At 35.6% G+C, this 25,678-nt stretch overlaps 1 protein-coding gene across 1 annotated transcript in view; it reads left to right on the top strand.

The window, feature by feature from the left end:
* Nucleotides 1-20,768, top strand: part of LOC121374736 — a 50,942-nt gene extending 30,174 nt beyond the window's left edge. Inside the window, exons 2-3 of the mRNA XM_041501844.1 lie at nucleotides 19,667-19,836; nucleotides 20,548-20,768. Coding sequence (XP_041357778.1) covers nucleotides 19,667-19,836; nucleotides 20,548-20,662 — 285 coding nt within the window. The 3' untranslated portion in view covers nucleotides 20,663-20,768. The remainder of the gene's footprint in view (nucleotides 1-19,666; nucleotides 19,837-20,547) is intronic.
* Nucleotides 20,769-25,678: the final 4,910 nt, after the last annotated feature.

Genomic DNA, 25,678 nt, shown 5'->3' with positions numbered 1-25,678 from the left:
CTATCAAAAGTTAGGTGCACCTTGAATTTTGACCCAGCTGCATGTTATTTGGTTTTGCACTACCTCTATTTCAAAGCATATTACTGTTGACCATGTAACTGACTGGCAGTTTGCTTTATTTTAAGGTTGCCCATAACCAATGAGTGGACAGAAAAATTGTTCCAGTTCTGTAATACAAGCTACAGATTTCAAAGCTATCTGACAGGGCTACAGTATCATAAAACTGTTTAAGCTATGATGTCACAACAATGCAAACCATAGCCTACAGTGATTTTATGATATTGTAGTTCTAAGATAACTTTGAAAATTTTGGCTCAGAATGCTATATTATGTAATAATATTTAAACCCAAATACTGATATTTAACTTAAACTTGTTATATTCAGAATTTGATTATTTAAAAAAAAATAACATGAGATTTTGTCTATATTTGCAGAAGGGTAAATAATAAGAATTTATCGAAGGCTGACAACCAGAATAGTTACATCCAAAGTCTTAATTTACAGAAAAGCCTGTTAGAAATTGGGGATCGGTATGTAGCCCAGTGGTGAAGTGCTCTCCTAATGCACAGTCAGTCTGGAATCAACCCGTCAGTGGCCCATTGGGCTATTTCTTGTTCCAGTCAGTACACCACAACTGGTATATCAAATGCTATGGTATGTGTTATCCTGTCTGTGGGATAGTGCATATAGCAGATCACTTGCTACTAAAGGAAACATGTAGCAGGTTTTCTCTCTAAGACTATATGTAAAAATTAACAATTGTTTGACATCTAACAGCCGATGATTAATAAATCAATGTGCTCTAGTGGTGTCATTAAACAAAGCAAACTTTACTTTTTAGAAATTGTGTAGAATTTTACAATGCAGTAATATAATAATAATAATATTTTAAACACCTTTTTATAATCTGTGATTAAATGGTGTGCTCAGATGTCATTATCGAAAATCATTAGGTATTTAAATTTAGATGCAATAAAACTTTTCTACAATGGGTATATTTTACCACTCATCGATTACTGCTGTGTAATTTGTGGAAACTAATCAGGATGGATTAGAATGTTTACTAAAACTGCAGAAGAGAGCTGCAAGGATGATATTAGATGTAGATCCTATTACTCCATCTACCCCACTATAGATCCTATTACTCCGTCTACCCCACTGTAGATCCTATTACTCCGTCTGCCCCACTGTAGATCCTATTACTCCGTCTGCCCCACTGTAGATCCTATTACTCCGTCTGCCCCACTGTAGATCCTATTACTTCGTCTGCCCCACTGTAGATCCTATTACTTCGTCTGCCCCACTGTAGATCCTATTACTTCGTCTGCCCCACTGTAGATCCTATTACTCCGTCTGCCCCACTGTAGATCCTATTACTGCGTCTGCCCCACTGTAGATCCTATTACTTGTCTGCCCCACTGTAGATCCTATTACTCCGTCTGCCCCACTATTTAAACAGTTAAAATGGATGACAATGAAAACACAAATCCATTATCACAAATGTTAACAAATTTATAAATGTCTGTGCAATGAAGCCCCAAACTATCTGTCAAACTTATTAATATAATATGTTGGAGAAAACAATCCCTACAACCTTACAAATGTAGAGGATGGAAATCTTATTTATTCCAAGACCTAAAATGTCTTTATTTAAAAATGTTTTCAGCTACTCTGGACCAGTACTTTGGAATCAATTACCTAAAGCTATCCGATCATTGCCAAATATTGCTGTTTTTAAATATAGACTCAAGAAATATTTGTTATAATAATAACAGGGCTCGACCTTAGCGGTAGCCCGAGGTGTTTTGGCTACCAATTTCTCACTCGGACTACCAGCTGTCTAACCCTGGTAGTCCGCCGGGCTACCAAATATTTTGGCATGTCCAGTCACTCAACAATCAACAAGATGTTTCTGAAATTCCACCTTTCATCTGCATGCTCTCTGCTGCCAGGAGTCGCTGTAACTGTTAATTGCTCCCCTAGTCTGACCCACAGGTGGCGGTTGCACAATACGATTTAGTGAAATAAAGAAGTATATTTGCCAGTACAAACAAAAACTAATAATTTGACGTAATCCAGTGGCCAGATATACCTGGTTCATATGGGTCATGGCATTTTCATTGGAGTCGTGGGTTAACTATGTGTAGTCATTTATGACAATCAGCAACACGACCAGTTGTTTATACATCTACTTATAACAAACCCTTTGTATGATCAAGACTATTTACTGCCAGCTGAAGTCTAAACTAAACGATAATTCAATAGCGGTCTATTTCCTTCTAGGCTACTTATGTAAATTGTCAAATTATTGTTTAAAAATTAATATCTATTACTATATTAAATAAATGTATAAATTGACGAATATTTTCAATGTTAAAAATATTAATCTTTCTTACAAATTAATTTTAATGAAATCTCTTTATCGTTTGTTATGGCTTTGCGCGATAACCTCGCTCAAAATAACATCTGACCTTGTCACGTGATAACACAAACACACATGGCAATCCCCAGGCACTTACAAGTTTATTGTCATCAATAAAAACCGCTATTGTTTTGGAATAAAGACAAGTTTTGTTAAGATTCTTCAAAATTACACCTATTGAACATAGTTGCAGCCATTTTAAGTATTAAAATATGCAATATCGATCTGAAGATTGTACGATTAGCAGACATACTGTTCTACTCGTGAAAACCGTATGAAGTGTTTCAATAATATTTTATAAGCCTTCATTACGAGATTAGGCCTAAAAACAATAAATAATAATAATAATAATAAATACTATTGTGTATTTCTGGAATCGTACCAAACAAGTTACCGTATATCTTCGCCTGTAAGTCGATCTCGGCTATAAGTCGAGTCCCTAATTTCAAGCCCTGAAAACTTATTTTTTTATTGACCCGTTTATAAGTCGACCCATGAAAAACTACTTATAAATATTGAAATATTTCTTATTTTCAGCACATGAGAACAATAATATTTGAACAAAAGAAAATTATTTTACAAACTTCGGTTTTCACATTTTGTACATCGCAATATAATCAGACTATTCCAATCAAACTATCATTATTACATAGCATCAAAACGAAATATTCCCTTAGTAGAGAGTGAAAGCTGTTTGACTGTTACTGTATAGTACTGTACAGATGGTTTTGTGCACAGACAACAACTTTATTTATAAACACTGACAACAGATCACTACGATAAACTGAAAGTATCACGTTTTGCCGCCATATTAATACATGTAAGGAGGATAACTCTGGAAAGTACACTGGTTTTTGTACCAACTGATGTGTGTCCCTATTGCTCTAGATAGTGAACTGCAGAGATCAGTCTATTTTAAGGGAAAGCTCAGTAATATTCATGAAGTTAATCACCGCCAAAACATTGTTTGAACAACCATTAATGCCAGTGACCAGATTTCAAAATAAACTCAGGCAACAGGTAGTTAGTATTGTTTACATTTTTACTATTAGTGATGACTGTTAATTTAACTAAGTGGACTGTTGTCTTGGCATGTGAGTGAGATCGTACGCCTTTTCGCATATCCAAAACCGTTCTAATGCCAAAAAAAATAGGTTATAAAAAATAAATGTGTCAAATTAACATATTTGAGTATAAATACATGGCATACTTCAACAATAAAACTTGTAAAATAATCCCCAAAACAGTAATATTTTTTGTTGAATTTTTTTTACCCTCTTATAAGTCGACCCCCCAAGTTATAAAATAATTTTTGGGTGAAAAAAATTCGACTTATAGGCGAAGATATACGGTAATGCAGGTAGAATAGGTCGGTTGTTTGGTGGTTATGGTTAGATTTTTTTGAGGCCATCCTTAAACATGTTTTGTTTTGTCCATTTGCTCATGATTTACAAAAAGCCACCCTAAAACATTTATATAAAAATAAATTATTTTTCTTTTTTCTCTTTTTTCTCTTTTCTTTTAAAGTTGTGGGGCTACCAATTTTTACTAATGGCTACTAGATTTTATAACCTGGTAGCCCTGTGGGCTACCACTGAAAAAACTTAAGGTCAAGGCCTGAATAACATTTAATCTTTCTATTAAATGAAGTTATAAAAGTTACAACAATATAATTATTTGCCAGTTAAATTGTTTTATTGACTCTTAGTTATTGTAATAAATGCATATTCAGAGGCTTGAAATAACAAATTATTAGGATTTGTGTGCTGTCAGTTGTGATGTTACATCACATTGCTATAAGTGACGTCATATTGAGGTATGACATAAGTTAGTTATTTAAAATTTTAAACATAAAACATTTCAAGTGTTAGCCGATTATTTACAAACAAATGAAAGGATTGTATTTTTCAAACAACGGTGTTGAAGAAAGTTTTGGTTATCATGTGTTAAAAGTTGAACACAACATCATTTTTGGAGAAGTGTTTCAGTTTTAAAAGGGAATAGTCTTTGGAACAAAGTGAATTCCAAATGAGTGCCGAAGTCATCTTTATTTTCATCAGTAGAGCCATTGAAATCTGGACAGCCTCCCTGGACCTGACATAGGAGCACAAGTACCCCCAAACGGAGATCCATAGTGCAAGTGCTGTAGTTGCATATATAAGGAGTATACTCTTTATTACATTACGTTATTGTGGCGTGTCTGACGTTATTGTTTGGGGATACCTGTGCATAGGAGTAGCTGCAAAGTTTGTGACGCTTTTAATGTCAAATATGGAATCCTTATCACTGAGTCTAACTCCTGCTGCAGGTATACGTAAATGTCTTTTAAAGTTATTGGCTGAATTGGCCACAGCTTAATTTAAGGTTACCACCCGGAAATAGGGCAATTGGGCAACCGAAATATAACTAAATGGACACAAATAGATAAATAGATAAACTGAGCAACAGTGTACACTGGAACCAGATATACACATGTACAAAATATGCAAATAAATCATCAATGAAAATATAGCAAAATCCAATTCAAATAAAATCTAAATAAATAAATAAATATACTCTTCAAAAGAAGAAACGCAAAACCACATTGTCGTAACATTTGGAGAATTGATTTAATTATTGAATGGTGAGTCCGATAATTACCAAATGTTACAGGATTGTTCACAATTCACTCTAGTCCATTGTGAGTAAGTGATAGGACACACCACCAAGGTCAAGGTCATCTGGAGTTAATACCGGGTGTGGCCTCCGCGTGTGTTGACAACTGCCTGGCACCGCCTGCCCATTGAAGCAACCAGAGTACGGATGACGTCCCGGGGGATGGTGGCCCACTCGGCCTGCAAGGCTGCTGCCAGCTCGGGCAGGGTCTGGGGCTGTGGTTGTCGCTGTCGGAGGCGTCGGTCCAACTCGTCCCATAGATGCTCAATTGGGTTCAAATCCGGTGATATCGATGGCCAAGGAAGGACATTAATGTTGTTGTTCTGTAGGAAAGCCGTTGTGAGACGTGCTGTGTGAGGCCTGGCGTTGTCATGTTGGAACACTGCGTTGGCGTTGGCCATAACTGGAACGATGTGTGGCCGGAGGATCTGGTCAATGTAGCCCTGTGCATTCAGGTTGCCCTGCACGTGGACCAGGTCAGTTCTGCCAGTGTGTGAGATGGCTGCCCACACCATGACACTACCCCCGCCGAATCTGTCCACTTCCTGCACGCAGTTTGCCGCATAACGTTCACCACGACGCCTATACACGCTACATCTTCCATCATGACGTCGGAGCAGAAATCGGGACTCGTCACTGAACCACACCTGTCTCCATCGCAGTTGAGGCCATTGTCGATGAATCTGGCACCACTGCAGTCGGAGTCGACGGTGTTGTGGTGTTAAGATGACACCTCGAACTGGAGGTCTGGCACGAATTCCTACCTCACGTAGGCAGTTCCGTACGGTCTGGTCGTATATCCTGTGCAAACCTGGTATTGCTGCGGCTGTGGAGGTGGCAGTAGTCAATCGTTCCCGAAGGTGGCGTACCCGGATGTAGCGGTCCTGCCCGGGGGTAGTGACCCGTGGTCGACCGGATCTAGGGAGGTCACGTGTTGATCCATGTTGCTGGTAACGGTCCCACAGTCTGGAGATGGTGCTTGGGGACACATGGAATGCCCTGGCAACGACCGTTCTGGATTCGCCTGCGTCTAGTCGGCCGATGGCATTGTTTCTCTGCGGTTCACTGAGATGTGGCATGTCCTGGATTGTCAACTGTCGGCCAGATACAGAGGCCAGGCAAGCGAACACCCTGCACTTTTATACTGTCGGTGTTCATGTTGCACGTGCAGACAACGCACGTGCAGTGGTGACATGGTTTGCACGTGGCTGCGTTTTTTGCGAATATTCACATTTTGGAACTTTATTGTACAGTAGCTGCGTTTTATCGAATGTAACCGTGGGAATGTGTTTGGGACATGCAATGACCTTATATTCACAAAGCATGAACCGGTAGGAAACATAAAATCGGAGTTATAACCCATTTGTACCCTTTTGCGTTTCTTTTTTTGAAGAGTATACATAAACGGTACTGTTGTTGAGCGAGAAACTGCCACATGGCGAGATCTAGTGTCACCATGCGGATATCAGCCACCGCCAACAGAACCGCACTGTGGCCAATTGTATATATGCCATGTCAGCCAGTGGCTACCCACAAAACTGCAATGGACCAACTTCTCCACATGAATGACATACATTATCGGTGGTAGTTACAAAGCACTGAAAAAATGTGCAGTTGTTACCAGGAGAAGATAAATGAACCTGATCGGGGAAAATAAATTGGAATTTGATGCTATAATTCTAAGGTATTTTATGTATCCATCCAAACGAATTAATTCTGCAACTCTAATTCTGGCTTTCTCAAGTACATCAAACCTCAATTTCTTAATTAAAAATCAATGAAAAATATTCTCTGGGGTGTAGCCAGAGAGGAAAAAAATGCCGAGGAAAACCCAGATCTGTAAAATAAATATCAGTGTCATGGGGAAAAATTAAATAAATCTGGGGAAATTTCAGAAGAGGCAAGTGCCTCATTTGGCTCATGCTGGCTACGCCATTGGTTCTGTGTATTTTTTTACCACTAAATAAATAATCATATAAATAATCGATCAATTTCCTTTTGTTAATGAAATTTAAATATCCATTCTAAATATGAAGAACAAGGCACATACTGAACAGCCTATTGGCAAATATTTAATATTATCAACAAATATGTGTTCAAATAACTTGAAAAAAGTTCAAAATCTGATGGAAATTTTGAAAGTGTTAAAAGCTGATTTGATATCCATCTTTGCTATCAAAGTACCATGTCCCAAACTATTTACCGTTTTGATTGCTTTATCAAATGTGCAATAATTAACGGGACTGCAGTCTAGGTAAATGAAATTATTCATCCAATTCAATAAATAGGCAAATAAATAAATAAATGAATAAATAAATAAACAGTACTGTTGTTGAGCAAGCGAGAAACTGCCGGTTCGTTATATAGTAAATATGATTAAACTCTCATCTAGGCTAGATCCCCAGTTTATAGGCATAAGATAGACATTATACCAACTAACCAAAACTGTGTTTACATGCCTAAATTGACTGAAGGTTCGTGCACATCCATCCCGATCTCGATCGTGACATGAACATGTGTATACAGACTATAATGATGTTCACAAACGTGCACAATATACACTAAGAAAAAATATATAAATTAATGTATTGTACATCAATAGCAAATGTGTAGCTTACATGTATGTAATATATACACTCCGTTTTCACGTGTGATGGTCTGTTTTGTATTTGGTAGTGTTATGATAATCTGGTTTTAAGTTAAATCTGGCTTTGGGTTATGTAATATGGACGTTTTTATCGTCGGGTGAAAATTCAAGTAAAAATATGGAAGATTATGTGTTTCGCTGGCTGGAGAAAATAAAATATAACTGTGGCGGACATATCTCATTATGTCCTATCATGTGTTTAAACAACGACGGCGTGCTGAAATAATAAAATAATGACTTACCTGGAGAGCAAACATGTGTTCGGCAAGGTGGCTGACATTTTGTTTTTGTCTGTTCGTATAGCCAGACCGTGATCTGTGGAGCACCTGTCTGGTGGCTTTTCGTTTTTGGAATGATTTGATTGGTCGGCGAATTAATTTACATCGTAAGTTATGAGTTCTGCACGATGTTCTTGTGGAGTGCATTCTGTTGCACACGTCTTCAGATGCCTATATAAACTGGGAATCAACGCACAATCTTCAGAACTCGAAGTTAGAGTATCTCCTGTCCAGCACCGTCAGAAGTTACCACGTCAACAAAGCATGAAGGAGCGGCGACCGGTCATCTTGTTTAGCAGCCCTTGGCAGTCGTGCATTGAACTTTTCGTGATGGACTGATTTTCGTTTGGTGACTATTAGTTAATAACTTAAACGCCAGAATTCTGTGGGAAAACTTTATGTATTTAAACATATATATTTTATATAAAAACATTTAAACACTTGCTACTTGTTATGTAATTTTGTCAAGAACGTGTGTGCTCAATGTTTTAGCTATTTAGTCAATTTATTAATCGGGCAATTAGTTTATTGCATTGAATAATGTGATATTAAATATCACACAGTCTATATCTAATAATTGTATTTAATTGCATGTGATAACCTGTACACATGGCAATTGTTTAGTACCATGATTGGATAATTCGGATTTATCAATTTTGGTACACGTGACTTCTGCGGTCTATTAAAGTTTTTAATCCAGTTAGTGGTTATTGTGGATCGGGAAGGTCACAAATGGGGGCTCGTCCGGGATCTTTCTTGTAATATATATCATTGGATGGTATTAGGAGATTACAAATTGATCTATTTTGATTATTAGAATAGATGATAATAGTTGACTAGTTAGAGTTTTATTTTGAGCACACGTTTTGACAATTACATAATCAAGTTCACATGGATAGCATATGGTCAGTAGAACAAGTAGTTGATAATTTTATATCTAGTTTAGATGAAACTGAGATAAATTATTTAACTGTAGCACGGTTGAAAGAAATTGCTGAACACGTAGGATTAGAGTTGGACATTGGTTTGAAGAAAGCTGAAATAAAATCGTTGGTGATAGATTTCTTAAGAAATATGGCAGAAAGTAAAATTCAGTTAGATTCAAAGGTGTATACTGGTAGGGAAATTGGTAGTGTTGAACTTGATAATGAAGATAGTTTAGCTATGTTGAAACTTAAGTTGGACTTTCAGAGAGAACAATTAATGTATGAGAGGGAACAAAGAAATTTGGAGAGAGAAAATGAGAGGGAACAAAGAAATTTGGAGAGAGAAGATAGAGAAAAACATAGAGAATGGGAGACAACACAAAGATCTCTCGATAGGGATATTAAAAGTAGAGAGTTGGATAACTATAGCAAGTTTGATCCACAAAGATATATTAGGATGGTTCCTATTTTTAATGAAAATCAAGTTGATGAATTTTTTGATTGTTTTTGAAAAGATAGCTCTTGGGGCTGAATGGCCAAAACGGTATTGGTGTTTATTGTTGCAATCTGCTTTGAAAGGTAAAGCACAAATGGCTTATGCAGCGCTTTCTGTTGATGATTCTTCGTCATATGACTTAGTTAAAGCTGCTATTTTAAGAGCTTATGAAAAGGTGCCTGAGGGTTGTACCAACAAGATTTTCGAAATCTTAGGATTTCAGGTGGACAATCTTATTTAGAGTTTGCCAAAGAAAAAGAAAGGTTATTTCGGAAATGGTGTAGTTCAAAGTCTGTGAATAATAATTGTGGGAAATTAGAAGAACTCATTCTTATAGAAGAGTTTATGAGAGGTTTGCCATCAGAAGTGGTAATTCACTTACAGGTGCTTGAACCAAGTACATTAGCTGAGGCAGCTATAATGGCTGATAAATTTGTTTTAGCAAACCGTAAACCTGATTTCAGTAATAAACCGAAGTCACAAAGTTATACTTTCAAACAAAGTGGAAGCAGTAGAGATGGTTCAGTTAGGAATAATAATACACCGCGAGATATGGGTAAATCTCAAGATCAGAAAAATTCGGGATCACTCCAGTGTTTTTATTGTAAAAGAATGGGTCACATTAGACGTGATTGCCGGAAATTGAAATATGATCTTGGAAGTGGCAATCGTTCTGGGCACACACATTTTGTATCTCAGTTGTCTGAACCTTTGAATTCAAAATGTCAAATTAAAGATGCGTTATCTAGGGTTAAGAAAAGAAATCCAAGGTTTGAACCATTTCTGACTTCTGGTCATGTGGTTACATCACACGATGGTGATGTGAAACAATCTATAGTGATTTTGCGAGATACTGGTGCTGAACGAACAATCTTACTTGAAAAAGAATTGTTAGATAAGGACAACACATTTTTGGGCGAGTATATTACTTTGTCCACAGTTGAAGGTACTATATCTAGTCCGTTACATACTGTCGAGTTGGATAGTGATTTGGTTAAAGGCAGTATTGTGGTAGCAGCGGTTAGCCATATACCAATTGCGGGTGTATCATTATTGTTAGGGAATGATGTAGCTCAGGAAAGGGTTATTCCTGTACCCATTATGACTGAAATTCCTGAAACTGATGTTGAAACAGAAAAGTTATCTGATGTGATTGATAACATCTTTCCCGCATGTGTTACAACTCGGTCTCAAAACAAAAAGTTGCACAGGAAAATTAGGGTTGAGAATGAGGTTGCCAATAAAAATTGGGATATTTCTGATTTAGGTGATACTTTTATTGGTCATGATTCTGCGCCCGAATTAGGTTCAAATCTGGAAAATGGTTCAGATCGGGAAAAATGTTTTGACCATGAAGTAGGTAACCCAGAAGAAGAAAAAAATATTGCAACAGTTACCAGATGACAATGATAGGTTAATTTTAAATCTTAACCATGATCAGTTTATTCTTGAGCAACAAGCTGATAGTGAATTACAAATCCTTTCAAAGGAAGTGTTAGAAAAATCCGAGTTGGATGAAGAACCAGTTGGCTATTATTTCGAAAATGGTGTTTTAATGAGAAAGTTTCGAGATAAACATTCACAGAATAATGATTGGCAGGTGATGCATCAAATCGTTGTTCCTAAAAGTTGTCGGAAAACTGTGTTGAGTTTAGCTCATGATGGTCCATTAGCAGGGCATTCAGGGGTACGTAAAACGTATCAAAGGATTTTGAAACAATTTCATTGGCCGCATTTACATCGTGATGTTGTTAGGTATTGTTTAACCTGTAAAACATGTCAGATTGTTGGTAAACCCAATCAAAGTATTAAACCAGCTAGTTTGATACCCATTCCCGCAGTTAATGAAGCTTTCAGTGAGGTTATAGTTGATTGCGTTGGTCCTTTACCTCGCACTGTTCATGGTAAAGAATACTTATTGACCGTTCTTTGCAAAAATACACGGTTTCCTGAAGCCATACCTCTGAGCAATATTAGGGCTAAAACAGTTGTTGAGGAATTGATTAAAATCTTTACTCGATATGGATTTCCGAAATTCATTCAAACTGATCAAGGTAGCAATTTCACTTCGAAATTGTTTCAGCAAGTGATGGATGAATTGGCCATTAAACATCATTTTTCTTCTGCTTATCATCCTGAAACCCAAGGTGCGTTGGAACGATTTCATGGAACTTTGAAATCCATGATTCGAAAGTTTTGCCTGGAAAAGGGTAAAGACTGGGATGAAGGTATTCATTTGCTGATGTTTGCGATTAGAGATACTTATCACGAATCCATGGGATTCACTCCTTTTGAAATGTTATATGGACATTCAGTTCGTGGTCCATTACAAATGTTACACGAGTTTTGGACAAACTCGGAGGTAAAAAGTGAAACTAGTGTGTTGAAATATGCGATTGATTTGCGGGAAAAATTGCAAACAGTTAGAGAAATATCCCGAAATGTGTTATCCGATAGTCAAGATAAAATGAAAACATGGTTTGATAAAAGAGCTAGAGATAGATCTTTCGATGCCGGGGAAGAAGTGTTAGTTTTGTTTCCTTTGGTTAATCAACCATTAAGTGCAAAATTTCAAGGACCGTATATTGTTGAAAAAAAAAATCAGTGCGGTTGATTATGTCATCCGTACTCCTGATCGTAAAAAGAAAACTCAGCTTTGCCATGTTAATATGCTTAAAAAATATTATAATCGGGAAAACGTCTTGGCTAATACAATAATTCTTTCAGGGATAGATTCTGATGTTAAGATGAAAGATGATAATTTTAATCCAGTTGAGCCGAAATTGGTAAATTCGAGGATATTGTTTAATCTTCATTTAAAAATCAGCCATTTAAGTGAAAAACAACAAAGTGATGTTCAACAAATCATTTCTGAATTTAGCCAAATTTTCCCAGATGTTCCCAGTCGAACAAATGTTATTAAACATGATGTTGATGTTGGTGATTCCAAGTCAATTAAGCAACATGCTTATCGAGTTAATCCACAAAAACAGGAACTTATCCGAAAAGAAATAGATTATATGCTTGAGAACGGCATTATTCAACCTAGTTTTAGTAACTGGAGTTCTCCTTGTTTACTTGTTCCTAAACCTGATGGTAGTGTACGGTTCTGTACAGATTTTCGCAAAGTTAATGCTGTGACCAAATCAGATTCGTTTCCTATCCCACGAATTGATGACTGCATTGATAAATTAGGAACTGCTAAGTATATTAGCAAGTTTGACCTTTTGAAAGGTTACTGGCAAATACCATTAACTAAACGGGCCAGAGAAATCTCTGCGTTTGTAACCGCTGATGGGTTATTCGAATATCTGGTTTGTCCATTTGGAATGAAAAATTCTCAGGCTACATTCCAAAGAATGATTAATCAGGTCATTTCTGGAGTAGAACAATGTCAGGCTTATGTTGATGATATTGTTGTTTATAGTCATAGTTGGAATCAGCATATTAGTCAAATCAAGGAACTGTTTGGTAGACTTTCTAAAGCCCGGTTGACTGTGAACTTGGGTAAAAGTGATTTTGCTAAAGCTACTGTTGTTTTTCTTGGACATGTGGTTGGTCAAGGGCAAGTAAGGCCACTTGAGGCCAAAGTTGAAAGCATTGATGCATTCGGCGTACCTAAAACAAGAAAACAGTTAATGAGATTTTTAGGAATGGCTGGGTATTATAGGAAATTTTGTAAAAATTTCAGTATAATTACTTTCCCTTTAACAAATTTACTCAAACAAAATGTTAAATACATTTGGACCAAAGAATGTCAAGATGCGTTCAATAGTGTGAAAAACATATTGAAAAGTAAACCTGTGCTTATGGCACCCGATTTTAGGAAACCTTTTCAATTGACTGTAGATGCTAGCGATATTGGAGCTGGTGCAGTTTTGTCACAATGCAATGAACAAGGAGTATTTCATCCTGTCGCTTACTTTTCTAGAAAGTTCAATAGTCATCAAAATAAATATTCAACTGTTGAAAAGGAAACATTATCACTGTTGTTGGCCTTGGATCATTTTGAGGTTTACGTGTGTAACCCAATTGAATCAATTATCGTTTGGACTGATCATAATCCCCTTGTGTTTTTACATAAAATGAAAAATAAAAATCAAAGATTGTTAAGGTGGTCTTTGCAGTTACAGGAATACGATCTTCAGATATGCCATATAAAGGGAAAGGAAAATGTGGTAGCAGATGCTTTATCTAGAATGGAATAAATAATTGAGATAATTGTTAGGTTAGTGGAAAATATAAGCATTAAGAAGATTAGTGTTATGCAATTCCTATAGTGTGTAAGGTTTTGTATATAGATAAGAATTACTGTAGGAATGTGTATATAGTTATTTTATGATATGGTATTTATAATATTGACCATATGAATGTGTTCCCAAGTGTGTATAATGAATAAAAAAATATTGTTTTATTAAAACAATATTTTTGAAAAATTGGGGGGAGATGTTATGATAATCTGGTTTTAAGTTAAATCTGGCTTTGGGTTATGTAATATGGACGTTTTTATCGTCGGGTGAAAATTCAAGTAAAAATATGGAAGATTATGTGTTTCGCTGGCTGGAGAAAATAAAATATAACTGTGGCGGACATATCTCATTATGTCCTATCATGTGTTTAAACAACGACGGCGTGCTGAAATAATAAAATAATGACTTACCTGGAGAGCAAACATGTGTTCGGCAAGGTGGCTGACATTTTGTTTTTGTCTGTTCGTATAGCCAGACCGTGATCTGTGGAGCACCTGTCTGGTGGCTTTTCGTTTTTGGAATGATTTGATTGGTCGGCGAATTAATTTACATCGTAAGTTATGAGTTCTGCACGATGTTCTTGTGGAGTGCATTCTGTTGCACACGTCTTCAGATGCCTATATAAACTGGGAATCAACGCACAATCTTCAGAACTCGAAGTTAGAGTATCTCCTGTCCAGCACCGTCAGAAGTTACCACGTCAACAAAGCATGAAGGAGCGGCGACCGGTCATCTTGTTTAGCAGCCCTTGGCAGTCGTGCATTGAACTTTTCGTGATGGACTGATTTTCGTTTGGTGACTATTAGTTAATAACTTAAACGCCAGAATTCTGTGGGAAAACTTTATGTATTTAAACATATTTTATATAAAAACATTTAAACACTTGCTACTTGTTATGTAATTTTGTCAAGAACGTGTGTGCTCAATGTTTTAGCTATTTAGTCAATTTATTAATCGGGCAATTAGTTTATTGCATTGAATAATGTGATATTAAATATCACACAGTCTATATCTAATAATTGTATTTAATTGCATGTGATAACCTGTACACATGGCAATTGTTTAGTACCATGATTGGATAATTCGGATTTATCAATTTTGGTACACGTGACTTCTGCGGTCTATTAAAGTTTTTAATCCAGTTAGTGGTTATTGTGGATCGGGAAGGTCACAGTAGCTTAATCAGAAATCCACATAGTTTAATCAACTGTCGTGTTATCAATGGACAGTAGTTGATTTAATTTATATATTGATGGTTTATTGTAAGGAAATGTGGGTTTTCTAAGCTAGTCTTGGGAGTGGTAGTAATCCTACATGTTACGAATCTCCTAAGGACGAGCACTTGATATTGGATTATGGAAACAATAATCTAGTAAATACTTTGTGTAATATATTTTTAACTGTGTTGTGCAGAGATATGATTGGTTTTGGTTTAATGTATCTGCCTCATAAATACTCTAAAACTATGATGAAATGGTAATTGTTCTTTACACCATTGATATTACAGAGTTGATTCTACCATTTATGTCTATATTATATCTACTGTTTATATAGAAAGGCTACATGCAGGTATCTTGTATTTATAAAAACTGTTTGTATTTAAATGCAGTAGGTGTCTGTAGATAAGATTTAAAGGATACACTATTAGCAATATGTTTGTAAATTCATTACGGTGATGTATCTAGTACAGTAAACTAGTGAAGTTCCTGTGATCGATTATAACTGAAAACTGATCGGTTTGGCTGTACCGATGTGATGATAGATTATAAAATTCTTAATCGATTGTCACAGAAAATGTTAACAATAATTGTGCCTACAGTTCAGACGATGGAACTGATGTAAAATACGATTCCCAATACGACAGTAACACAGACTGGATAAACAGAACTGTATCCTCTGTTTTAATTGTGAAGAAACACATTTCTCAGCACTTCTGTTAACTGTGATGCAAATGTTGAACAATAAATCCCACACTTGACTGACCCAGTTACATACAGTTGTGTGTACTTTTCTTATACATTAATCAACAAGTTATCGGTGTTTATTGGTTTTAACCAATATTGTACAATGCGGATATTTCTGCTTATATAAGGTGGAACGGACTAGTTCATAATATACTATCATGTGTGATGTGCTTCGTTTTACATCTAAGATTTGTTTTCGTGACGATTGACTTAATGAGGCCCCACTTTTCACAGCCATCATTTAATACTGTGTAGGTGTCATCTTTCTTTGATCTCATACCTATAAGAGATGGCTTTAAATTTGTAATGGGCGATTAACAATTGGCTCACCAATGGTAACTCTACATATACATATATCTCTAATGACACTTTTTGAAAGGCTGATACTTCATCAGTGTAGACAAATAATAGATTATTACAATTAGTTGAGTTTCGGAGGTTAGTTTAACCTTGGTGGTATAAAATGAAGTATTTCTCTCACAAATAACCAGGTATGTATGCCGCCTGTTGAATGGAATGGTCTACTCTGTGGTTACAAGACTGTATTTTGCTAAAGTGACGGAAAATATAATGCCACCCGATCTGAATTACATTTATAACAGAACTGTTTTCCTGATACCAGTTCATAAACAGTTGATTACCTGAACAGTCCAGGTATTTGTAATAACGAACTGGTCTGGAGCACAGGTATCCCCAAACAGAAACCCCCAATACAAACACTGCAGCTACACACATAAAGATTATATAACGTTACTATAACATATCTGACACCACCACTTGGGGACACTATGGTTTGAAATAGGTGTCAGCATTGTTAAAAGTATGACATTTCAAATACTTGCATAGAATATAGGTAAACGTCCTATTAAATATATGTGCCCATTACTTAAAAATATGTTTTTCAGATAAGATTAAGTTACCATTAGTTTATGCCTGATACATATCTGATACACGGACTCTCAAATACTCAAAAACATGGGCTATGTGTTATACATTATCATTTATGCCTACTCTAAGAGATATACTATTTCAATCTGTTTTACTGTGCACGTAGGCCTACTTTGTAGCTCTAATAACGGGTAAGAAAATCACTAATCCCACCTTTCTGTCACATAAGCACCGCAAAGTAATTTACAAAATACCTACATGTACGGTATAGACATACCAAACGTTATTCGAAAAAAGATGTGATGTCATTTTTTAATAATTTTTTCAATTTGAACACCACACAACCGCAGTTGGTGAAAAAACACAAACGAGTAATTATTCAATGGTCCTTTTACTTTTTGCAAATTTGCAAGTTAATGCTATTTGAGTATGTCCTGGGGCATAGCCAGAGAGGAAAAAATGCTGAGGGAAATCCAGACCTGTAAAATAAATATCAGTGTCATGGGGAAAAAAAAATATATATCTGGGAAAAATCCAGACCATGCAAGCGCCTCGTCTGCCTCATGCTGGCTATGCCATTTTATAAATTGATCGACACGGACAGAAGACATTGCTACCATTGCCATTGAAATTATAGAATTTATCTTTGTGCACAATATTTTGCATGATGTGAATACGGTACCTGAGAGCAAAAAGATCCTTGCGAAGTGCGGTATCGGGTAAGAACAAAGAAGAATGTCAGCGAAGCAAAAGAGAAGCAGTCACAATGATAGGAAATATAAAACGACCTTGCTTATTATATAGGCTTTATTATTATAACTATATTACGAACTAGTCCGTTCCCCCTTATATAAGCAGAAATATCTGCATTAATATCATTTGTACATATGTTTTATGCCATGTATGTATGTATATTCTATTTCTTCATAAATGTATGTATTGTAATGCTGTATTGTTTGTATCTGAGGGCCTCAGAAGAGATTAGCTTTTGCTAACACTGTTATCCTCACAAAATAAGAATTTATTATTATTACTATTACTATTATTATTATTATTATTATTATTAAAACTCACTATTTTCCTTCAGAATATTATACAGCGAAACCTCTCAAAACCATACCCTCTGTACACCAGAATTCTTTTTTTACTGGCACCTAGAGATCAGTTTGGCTTCATGTAACTCCTGTCGGCCCGCAGCCATGTTTCTCTGAACACAATGACTTTATCAAACCAACCACTTGAGAAAACAAATTTGATTTTCTTTCTTTTAATGTGCTGACTTGAAGTCTTTTGAAGAAAAAAAACCAGGACATGTTTGACATTTTATCTTGTGTACATGTCCATGTATACATCTCAAGTTAAATTACAATGTAGGAAACATGCCTTGACTACCAATTTCAGTCTCAGGACTAATCGAATGCAATCATGAACAACATGAGCCTGAAGCATTGTATCACCAGTTGCCAGTGATGGTAACAGCAATTCTTTGTGATGAAGGCCAGACTGAATGGTGGCTATCACTTGAAGTCATGGAAACATGGTTATGTGATTTTTATTTGAAACTTGATACCAATTAATAATTGTTACATCTTCTGTATTTATACTATTGCCTTAGTCAAGACCCAGTAAGAAAATGCTCGAGAAATGTAATATGCACCAAAAATAACCAACCCACACAAATAATTACCATTCTAAACTAGAATGTAATAAGGCATGTAATCTGCAGTAACAGTTACAACAGAGGTTCTCTTCATTTTTGTTTCTTATATAATTATGTACATAAATAACTATGTTTGGTTGTTAAATTAATACACAGAAAAAGAAAGAAAGAAATGTTTTATTTAATGATGCACTCAACACATTTTATTTATGGTTATATGGGGTCAGACATATGGTTAAGGACCACACAAAAATTGAAAGAGGATCGAAACCTGCTGTTGCCACTTCATGAGCTACTCTTTTTCGATTAGCAGCAAGGGATCTTTTATATGCACCATCCCACAGACAGGGTAGTACACACCATGGCCTTTGTTACACCAGTTGTGAAGCACTGGCTGGAACGAGAAATAGCCCAATGGGTCCACCTACAAGAATCGATCCCACACTGTACCACAATTAATACACAGATTATGGTTAAGTAATCCACAACATATGATATGTTTCTGGACACCCTGATATTTGTAGAGAAGTTAAAAACTGTCTTATTACATTAAAAAAAATCCTTGTGTCATTGTGTTTAGAATTTTGTGTAATTGTGTTTTGAATTTCAAAAGTTGCTGTTCTTAGATGATAAAACTTGGCAGTCGATCCAGTGTTCCACAAAATCTTAGGAATATTGAATTTGTTTTTTAAACAAATAATTTTCCTTCCAGGAGCTTTTTTAGCAAATAAATCCCCCACAATAATTTAAATTTCTCTGTTGGGAAACTATATATTTTGTGCCTAAAACTGTGATTGTTCTTTTTAATAAATATTTTTGTTCAAAGATTATGATTATAAAGTAGATTTTTGTGAAAATCTGTCAAATTTGCTTTTATATTCTGCATTAGAGTTCATGTAGTTGCTTTATATTTTGTATTTTAACCATAAATCCTTAGTTAAAAAAAGAAAGCTTGATTCACAAGGAAAACAATTCAGAAAACAACACCCCTACCTTTTAAACAGTATTGGTTCCTTTTAATAAATTATATTTAGTTCAAATGATATGTTTATAAAGTAGATTTTTGTCAAAATCTGTAAAATGTGATTTTATATTTTGCATCAACTATAATATCCACAGTTGCTTTTATAGTTTGCATTAACTATAAACCCTTGGTTCAAAAAAGAATACATGATTGAAAAAAAAGCACCTCTTAAAATTGGATGACAGTTTTGGAGACGTTTTGCAATATGGATGAGCTGTTTCCCATCTCTTTATATTATTGATTTCACGTGCTGAGCTTTAAGCTATGGATATCACAGGAGACAACATTGTAATTGGTATACGGAAGAATCGTGTAAGTTTGTTGATATATACTCGACATTTTTTCTACTAATAATTAGTCCCTTGGTGGACATAGACGAAACCTACATTGTAGAGGAGAGAATACTGCACATAAACTGGTGTTAATATTGATCTCTAAAGCATTGCGTTTTTCAGGAGCTGAGGTTATCACTTGACACCACTGGTGGTCACGGTGTTGACAAGTTTGGAAAACATCGTGCTCGATTTTATTCTTCAGGAAATATGGCTGATCACGACAAACGACCAAATCAGCTGTTCATTCCACGGATTTCAGTTACATCCACAGGAATACGAAAAAGTTTGAGGTAAGGATCTGCAGTTATTATTTTAAAAAATTCATTGCTGATGGCAGTTCCCTATAACTGACTGTTACATGAATAGTGATAAAGTTTAGAGCTTGTAGACAAGTGACTTGCTTGTATATTTACAGTGGAAATTAGTTTTATTTGATTTATTTGACAAACAATAAAAATTAAAAACATTTGATAAAGATATGAATGTTGGGCTTCCATTTTGGAATATCTCGGTGGCTGAGTTGTTAGATCCTAGACTGTACGAGTTGGTGCATGGGTTCGAATCCTGCCAGTTGTCATAATGTTTTAAATCACATTAAAATCTGCTATGATGTGCATTTAAATTATATAACAGTCACCTGCTTATAAGCAGCACTGCAAAATGCATGTGTTTTAACCTGTACATAATGGATACCTGTTTTGTGGACAGAAGACACAAGATGAAACTCTGGATTGTGATTTAAGCATAAATATCATGAATTTTATAAGTTACTTTGTAAATAAAGTTGATGCAGTAAAGTTACTTTTTCCTGTTGTTGTAAATAAAGTTGATGGTGTATTGAATGCAGTAAAGTATAAAGTTACTTTTCCTGTGGTTGTAAATAAAGTTGATGGTGTATTGAATGCAGTAAAGTATAAAGTTACTTTTCCTGTGGTTGTAAATAAAGTTGATGGTGTATTGATTGCAGTAAAGTATAACGTTACTTTTCCTTGTGGTTTCAGGACAGAAGTGCATTTCAACCAATATTGCAATAACAAATTTGTTTCACAATTTGAAGTATGTTTAACAGCAATGAAGAAAAAACAGTATGTTTGGTCATTATATAGTAATGACTGATATGGTTTGCACAATTATGTTAATACACTCTTCAAAAAAAGTAGGGGAACTCTAATAAGAATTCACAATTGCCCAAATTGTAAGGTATATTAGCTGTGGGGAATGGTTATATGATAATAGTGAATTAATTGGGCAAACATTACAACCTGTAGTTCAGTATTACAGTAGGTTTTATGACCACCAAAGATCTTGGAGGACGATTGGGGTCAGAAGTGTTGAAAGTTGACATTTTTTGATATCAGTAAATTGCAAATTCAAACAATAAAAATGACTAAAAACAAAACAATAACAACTGTATGATCAACATAATGAAAAAGATTGACAGAAATAATGTTCCACAGTGATTAATGGACCTTCCTGGAAATTGTCAAAATCGAGAATGATACCCCATGCACGTGTACAGGGCAACTGCATGTTGCATGTGCAAACTATGGAATGTGTTTCTGTGTGTTGATAAACAGACCTGAACGTTCTTTTCTAGGATGTCTGTTGTCAAAACGTATGTTCAGTCTAACAGTTGATATTAACATTAATATTTCAGGTTCCCCTACCTTTTTTTTGAAGAGTATATATATATATATATATATTACATTCAGAATGTATGATGTCTGAACATATTAATCTTATGCTGTGGATTGTGAAGGACCTGTTTATAACTTATATTAAATGTCAGGAAACATTAGGTTTTTCTACACTCAGTTATTTATTTTAATTTACTTTTGAACTCATTTAAACATTTTAACTTGCATCATTTGATTGAAATAGTAGTCCAATTGTAATTGCATAATTTAGTTGAATTGTATAGCACAATTGTAATTGCATCATTTGGTTGATTAATAGCTAAAAGCTTTCAACTCTATTGTAATACAATTTGCAATGTGTAATGCAGGCATGACATTGACCATGCCACAATGAAGCAATTTAAACAACCAAGTCTTTAAAGTTTATGTGTTAATGGGCATTTAATCATCATAGTTTTCTGACTTTATCCTTGCCTGAGGCAGGTTAACAATTGTAGCCCAGTGAAAAATTTAAAGCACTTGTCTGATGTGTGGCTGGTCTGTGATCGATCCTTTATGGTGGGCCCATTGGGCTATTTTTCATTCCAACCAGTGCACAATAACTAGCATATCAAAGGCTGTGGTATGTGCTATCCTGTCTGGGATAGAGCATATAAAAAATCCATTGCTACTAATGGAAAAATGTAGCGGGTTTTCTCTCTAAGACTATGTCAAATTACCAAATGTTTGAAATCCACTAGTTGATAATTGATAAATCAATGTACTCTAGTGATGTGCTTAAAAAAATAAAGCTGTATATAAGTTTATTTCATAATAGACAGAGACAGTGATTGGGGGGAACATGCTGCCACCACATAGGTTATTTAATTCTACCAACAAGGCAGCAAGGGATCTTTTCCATAGGCAGAACAGTCTACATCACAGCCTCTGTACACATCAACATATCAGTTGTGTAGAACTGGTTGGGATGGGGCAAAAAATCAGTTACGGCCAATCGTTCCTTTGATCTGTCATGCTTCAGGCAACTGCTATTTACCACTGAGCTATATCCCCCCCCCCCCCCAACCCCACCCTACAGATGTGCAGTCAGATAACTGCATAAAAAACTAGTGTTGTTAAATTTGAACCTAGGAGTTAAAGGTTTATTTAAGAATTGACCGCAATTATTTTTTAGTTCATGCAAGTCTGAACCGAAAAAACGCTGTGCACACTGTATGACTCTGTGTAGGGGGCTATACAAAAGTGTGCCCATCATTTTTTCAGTATATACTTGCATGAACCAAAAAATAATTGCAGTCAATTATTGTAATTAAATTTATATGCATACTTTAACAATACATAACTGAATTTTTGTTTAGCTTTAAATATGCCTGTAAACTTCATTGATATTTATGTTGCATAAGAATGAAAATGTTTATTCACTATTATTTGAATCAGGTGATTTTTAAATGACATCATTTGGTAAATGACATCATTTTGACAAAAGACACCATTTCCTCTAGCTGCTGTGTGCATTTTTACAGATCATTTAGTTATATTGGAAGTACATGTTGTAGTTGTCCGATTTGTGCTTAGTTTATATTTGTGAATGTGAATGAAGGGAACGTGTTAAACATTTACACTGTTGAGGGAACCATTTAATTTTTGTCAACAGCTGTAGAACAACGCTTACAGGTAAGTTTCAAGTGTGAATGTACCTACAAGGTAAGCTACATTTCTTTGGCCACTGACCGAGTCTCATTTTAATAGTGAAGAGGTGTTTTTATTTTAAAATTATCAATGCATATGCATGTCAACTCTGCTATGGCATTTCCCATTAATTTATCATATAAAAAAGTACTATTATGTGGTATCTGTGTCACAATGTTATTGCTTTTGCATCTTTCATGTGTGTTGTCTTCAAAATATCTAAATATGGTTGCATGAATAATACAGCTTGTTGCACAAAAGTGGTGTGAGTCAGCTGGTGTGTGTGTGTGTGTGTGTGTGTGTGTGTGTGTGTGTGTGTTGGTAGGTGTGACTTAAATTTGTTTGGTTCATCGAGATATAAACAAAAAAAAGTAAGCACTTCTGCACCAATCAGATTGCCATAAAGTGTATAGACTCAAAGAAAATTGAATTACATATGTATGAGCTACAGGTTATATATTTGTCCATTCAGAACCGTAAAGATGATGTGTTAAATTACATATGTATGAGCTACAGGTTGTATATTTGTCCATTCAGAACCGTAAAGGTGATGTGTTAAATTACATATGTATGAGCTACAGGTTATATATTTGTCCATTCAGAACCGTAAAGGTGATGTGTTAAATTACATATGTATGAGCTACAGGTTATATATTTGTTCATTCAGAACCGTAAAGGTGATGTGTTAAACTACATATGTAAAAGCTACAGGTTATATATTTGTTCATTCAGAACTGTTAGAGCACTTTGATTAATTAATTATTGTTTGGAAATGTTAACTCCGTCGTCAAAGGAAACCCCCTACATTTTTCTGTTAGGAACTTCTATATGCATTTTCCCCCACAGACAAGACCATACATGCCACAGCCTTTTAATATACCAGTCATGAAGCACTGACTTGGATGGCGGACCAATACTGGGTCCGCCAAGGAGGAAAGGTGATCTGTAATCCAAGCAATGGCTGTTGTAAACCATACAACAGAGTAGTCATTATTGCAGTAATCCCTGGAGAAAGTCATATTGAAGCGAGACTGCTGAATTAGATGTCTAATTTGAAGTTAATTATGATTATATTTCATACAAAAACACACACAGACAATACAAACATAAGTGATGAATTTTTTTTTTTTTTAAATCATTCTCTTGTGCATTCATTATAGTTAATGTGATGCAATCAATATCAGATTTAGAAGTAACTCTGGCTGTCTTAATGCATCTGAACATTTTCAGCCCCTAATTAATTTTTAAATAGAACAATAATTTTCTTCTTCTGATGACAACATTTGGTTGACTTTTAACCTTTTGGTTTTAAACAGATTTATTTTCATTAAATAATTTTAAACAACAACAACAACAACAAAAAAAAGATTTTGAAACCGAGATTATGTTGACAACTTGCAGTGTTCATTAATTGAGACAGATTTATTTTGTTCTTTGTTTTGACTGAAATTGGTAGTGGTATGCCAAACAATCGGAAATGTTAGGAAATTATGCTGCCTGTCTCCAACTCTGGTTCATTTGCTAAATGTCAAATAGTTTACAAAATTTTAAGATTCGTGTGATTACGAAAAATATATGTTAAGGTTTGTGTCATTAAACAAAATCTAAATGAAATCTATTTTACTGTATGACAGCAAGGTTGTTTACCTGCACATACATATAGGTATGGCCCATCGGTAAAGTGCTTGCTTGATACGTGCACTGTTGGTCGTGAATCGATACCCATTGGGATATTTCTTGTTTTATCCAGTGCAACACAACTGGTATGTCAAAAGCCATGGTATGTGCTATCCTATATGTATAATGGTGCATAATAAAGATACCTTTCTACTTATGGAAAAAATATAGTGGGTTTCTTCTCTGAGACATGTCAAAGTTACAAATGGTTGACATGCAATAGCCGATGATGAATAAATTGATGTGCTCTAGTGGTGTCATTAAACAAAACTAAGTTTAACTTTACCTATAAGTGAACAGATACCAGTCATAGGCACAAGTTAAAATGGGAACAAGTTAGTTTAGTTTGTTGGACACCACTAGAGGACTTTGATTTATTAATCATCAGCTATTAGATGTCAAATATTTAGTCATTTGACATGTAGTCTTAGAGAGGAAACCTGATACATTTTTCCATCAGTAGCAAGGGATCTTTTATATGCGCCATCCCACAGACAGGATAGCACATACCACAGCCTTTGATATACCATTCGTGGTGCACTGGCTAGAGCAAGAAATAGCCCAATGAGCCCACCGATGGAGATTCATCCTAGACTGACCGTGCATTAGGTGAGCACTTTACGACTGGTCTATGTCCCGCCCTTAAAAATGTGAAAAAGCCAGGTGGGTTCACCAAGGAGATTGATCCTAGACTGACCGCGCATTAGGTAAGCACTTTACGACTGGTCTACTTCCCTCCCTTAAAAATGTGAAAAAGCCAGGTGGGTTCACCAAGGAGATTGATCCTAGACTGACTGCGCATTAGGTAAGCACTTTACGACTGGTCTACTTCCCTCCCTTAAAAATGTGAAAAAGCCAGGTGGGTTCACCAAGGAGATTGATCCTAGACTGACCGCGCATTAGGTAAGACTTTACGACTGGTCTACTTCCCTCCCTTAAAAATGTGAAAAAGCCAGGTGGGTTCACCAAGGAGATTGATCCTAGACTGACCGCGCATTAGGTAAGCACTTTACGACTGGTCTACTTCCCTCCCTTAAAAATGTGAAAAAGCCAGGTGGGTTCACCAAGGAGATTGATCCTAGACTGACTGCGCATTAGGTAAGCACTTTACGACTGGTCTACTTCCCTC

The sequence above is a fragment of the Gigantopelta aegis genome, chromosome 6 (genome assembly GCF_016097555.1).
Source record: "Gigantopelta aegis isolate Gae_Host chromosome 6, Gae_host_genome, whole genome shotgun sequence".
NCBI classification, from domain to species: Eukaryota; Metazoa; Mollusca; class Gastropoda; order Neomphalida; family Peltospiridae; genus Gigantopelta; species Gigantopelta aegis.
The sequence above is the reverse complement of the archived record's forward strand: the minus strand, read 5'-3'. Positions and strand labels throughout refer to the sequence as shown.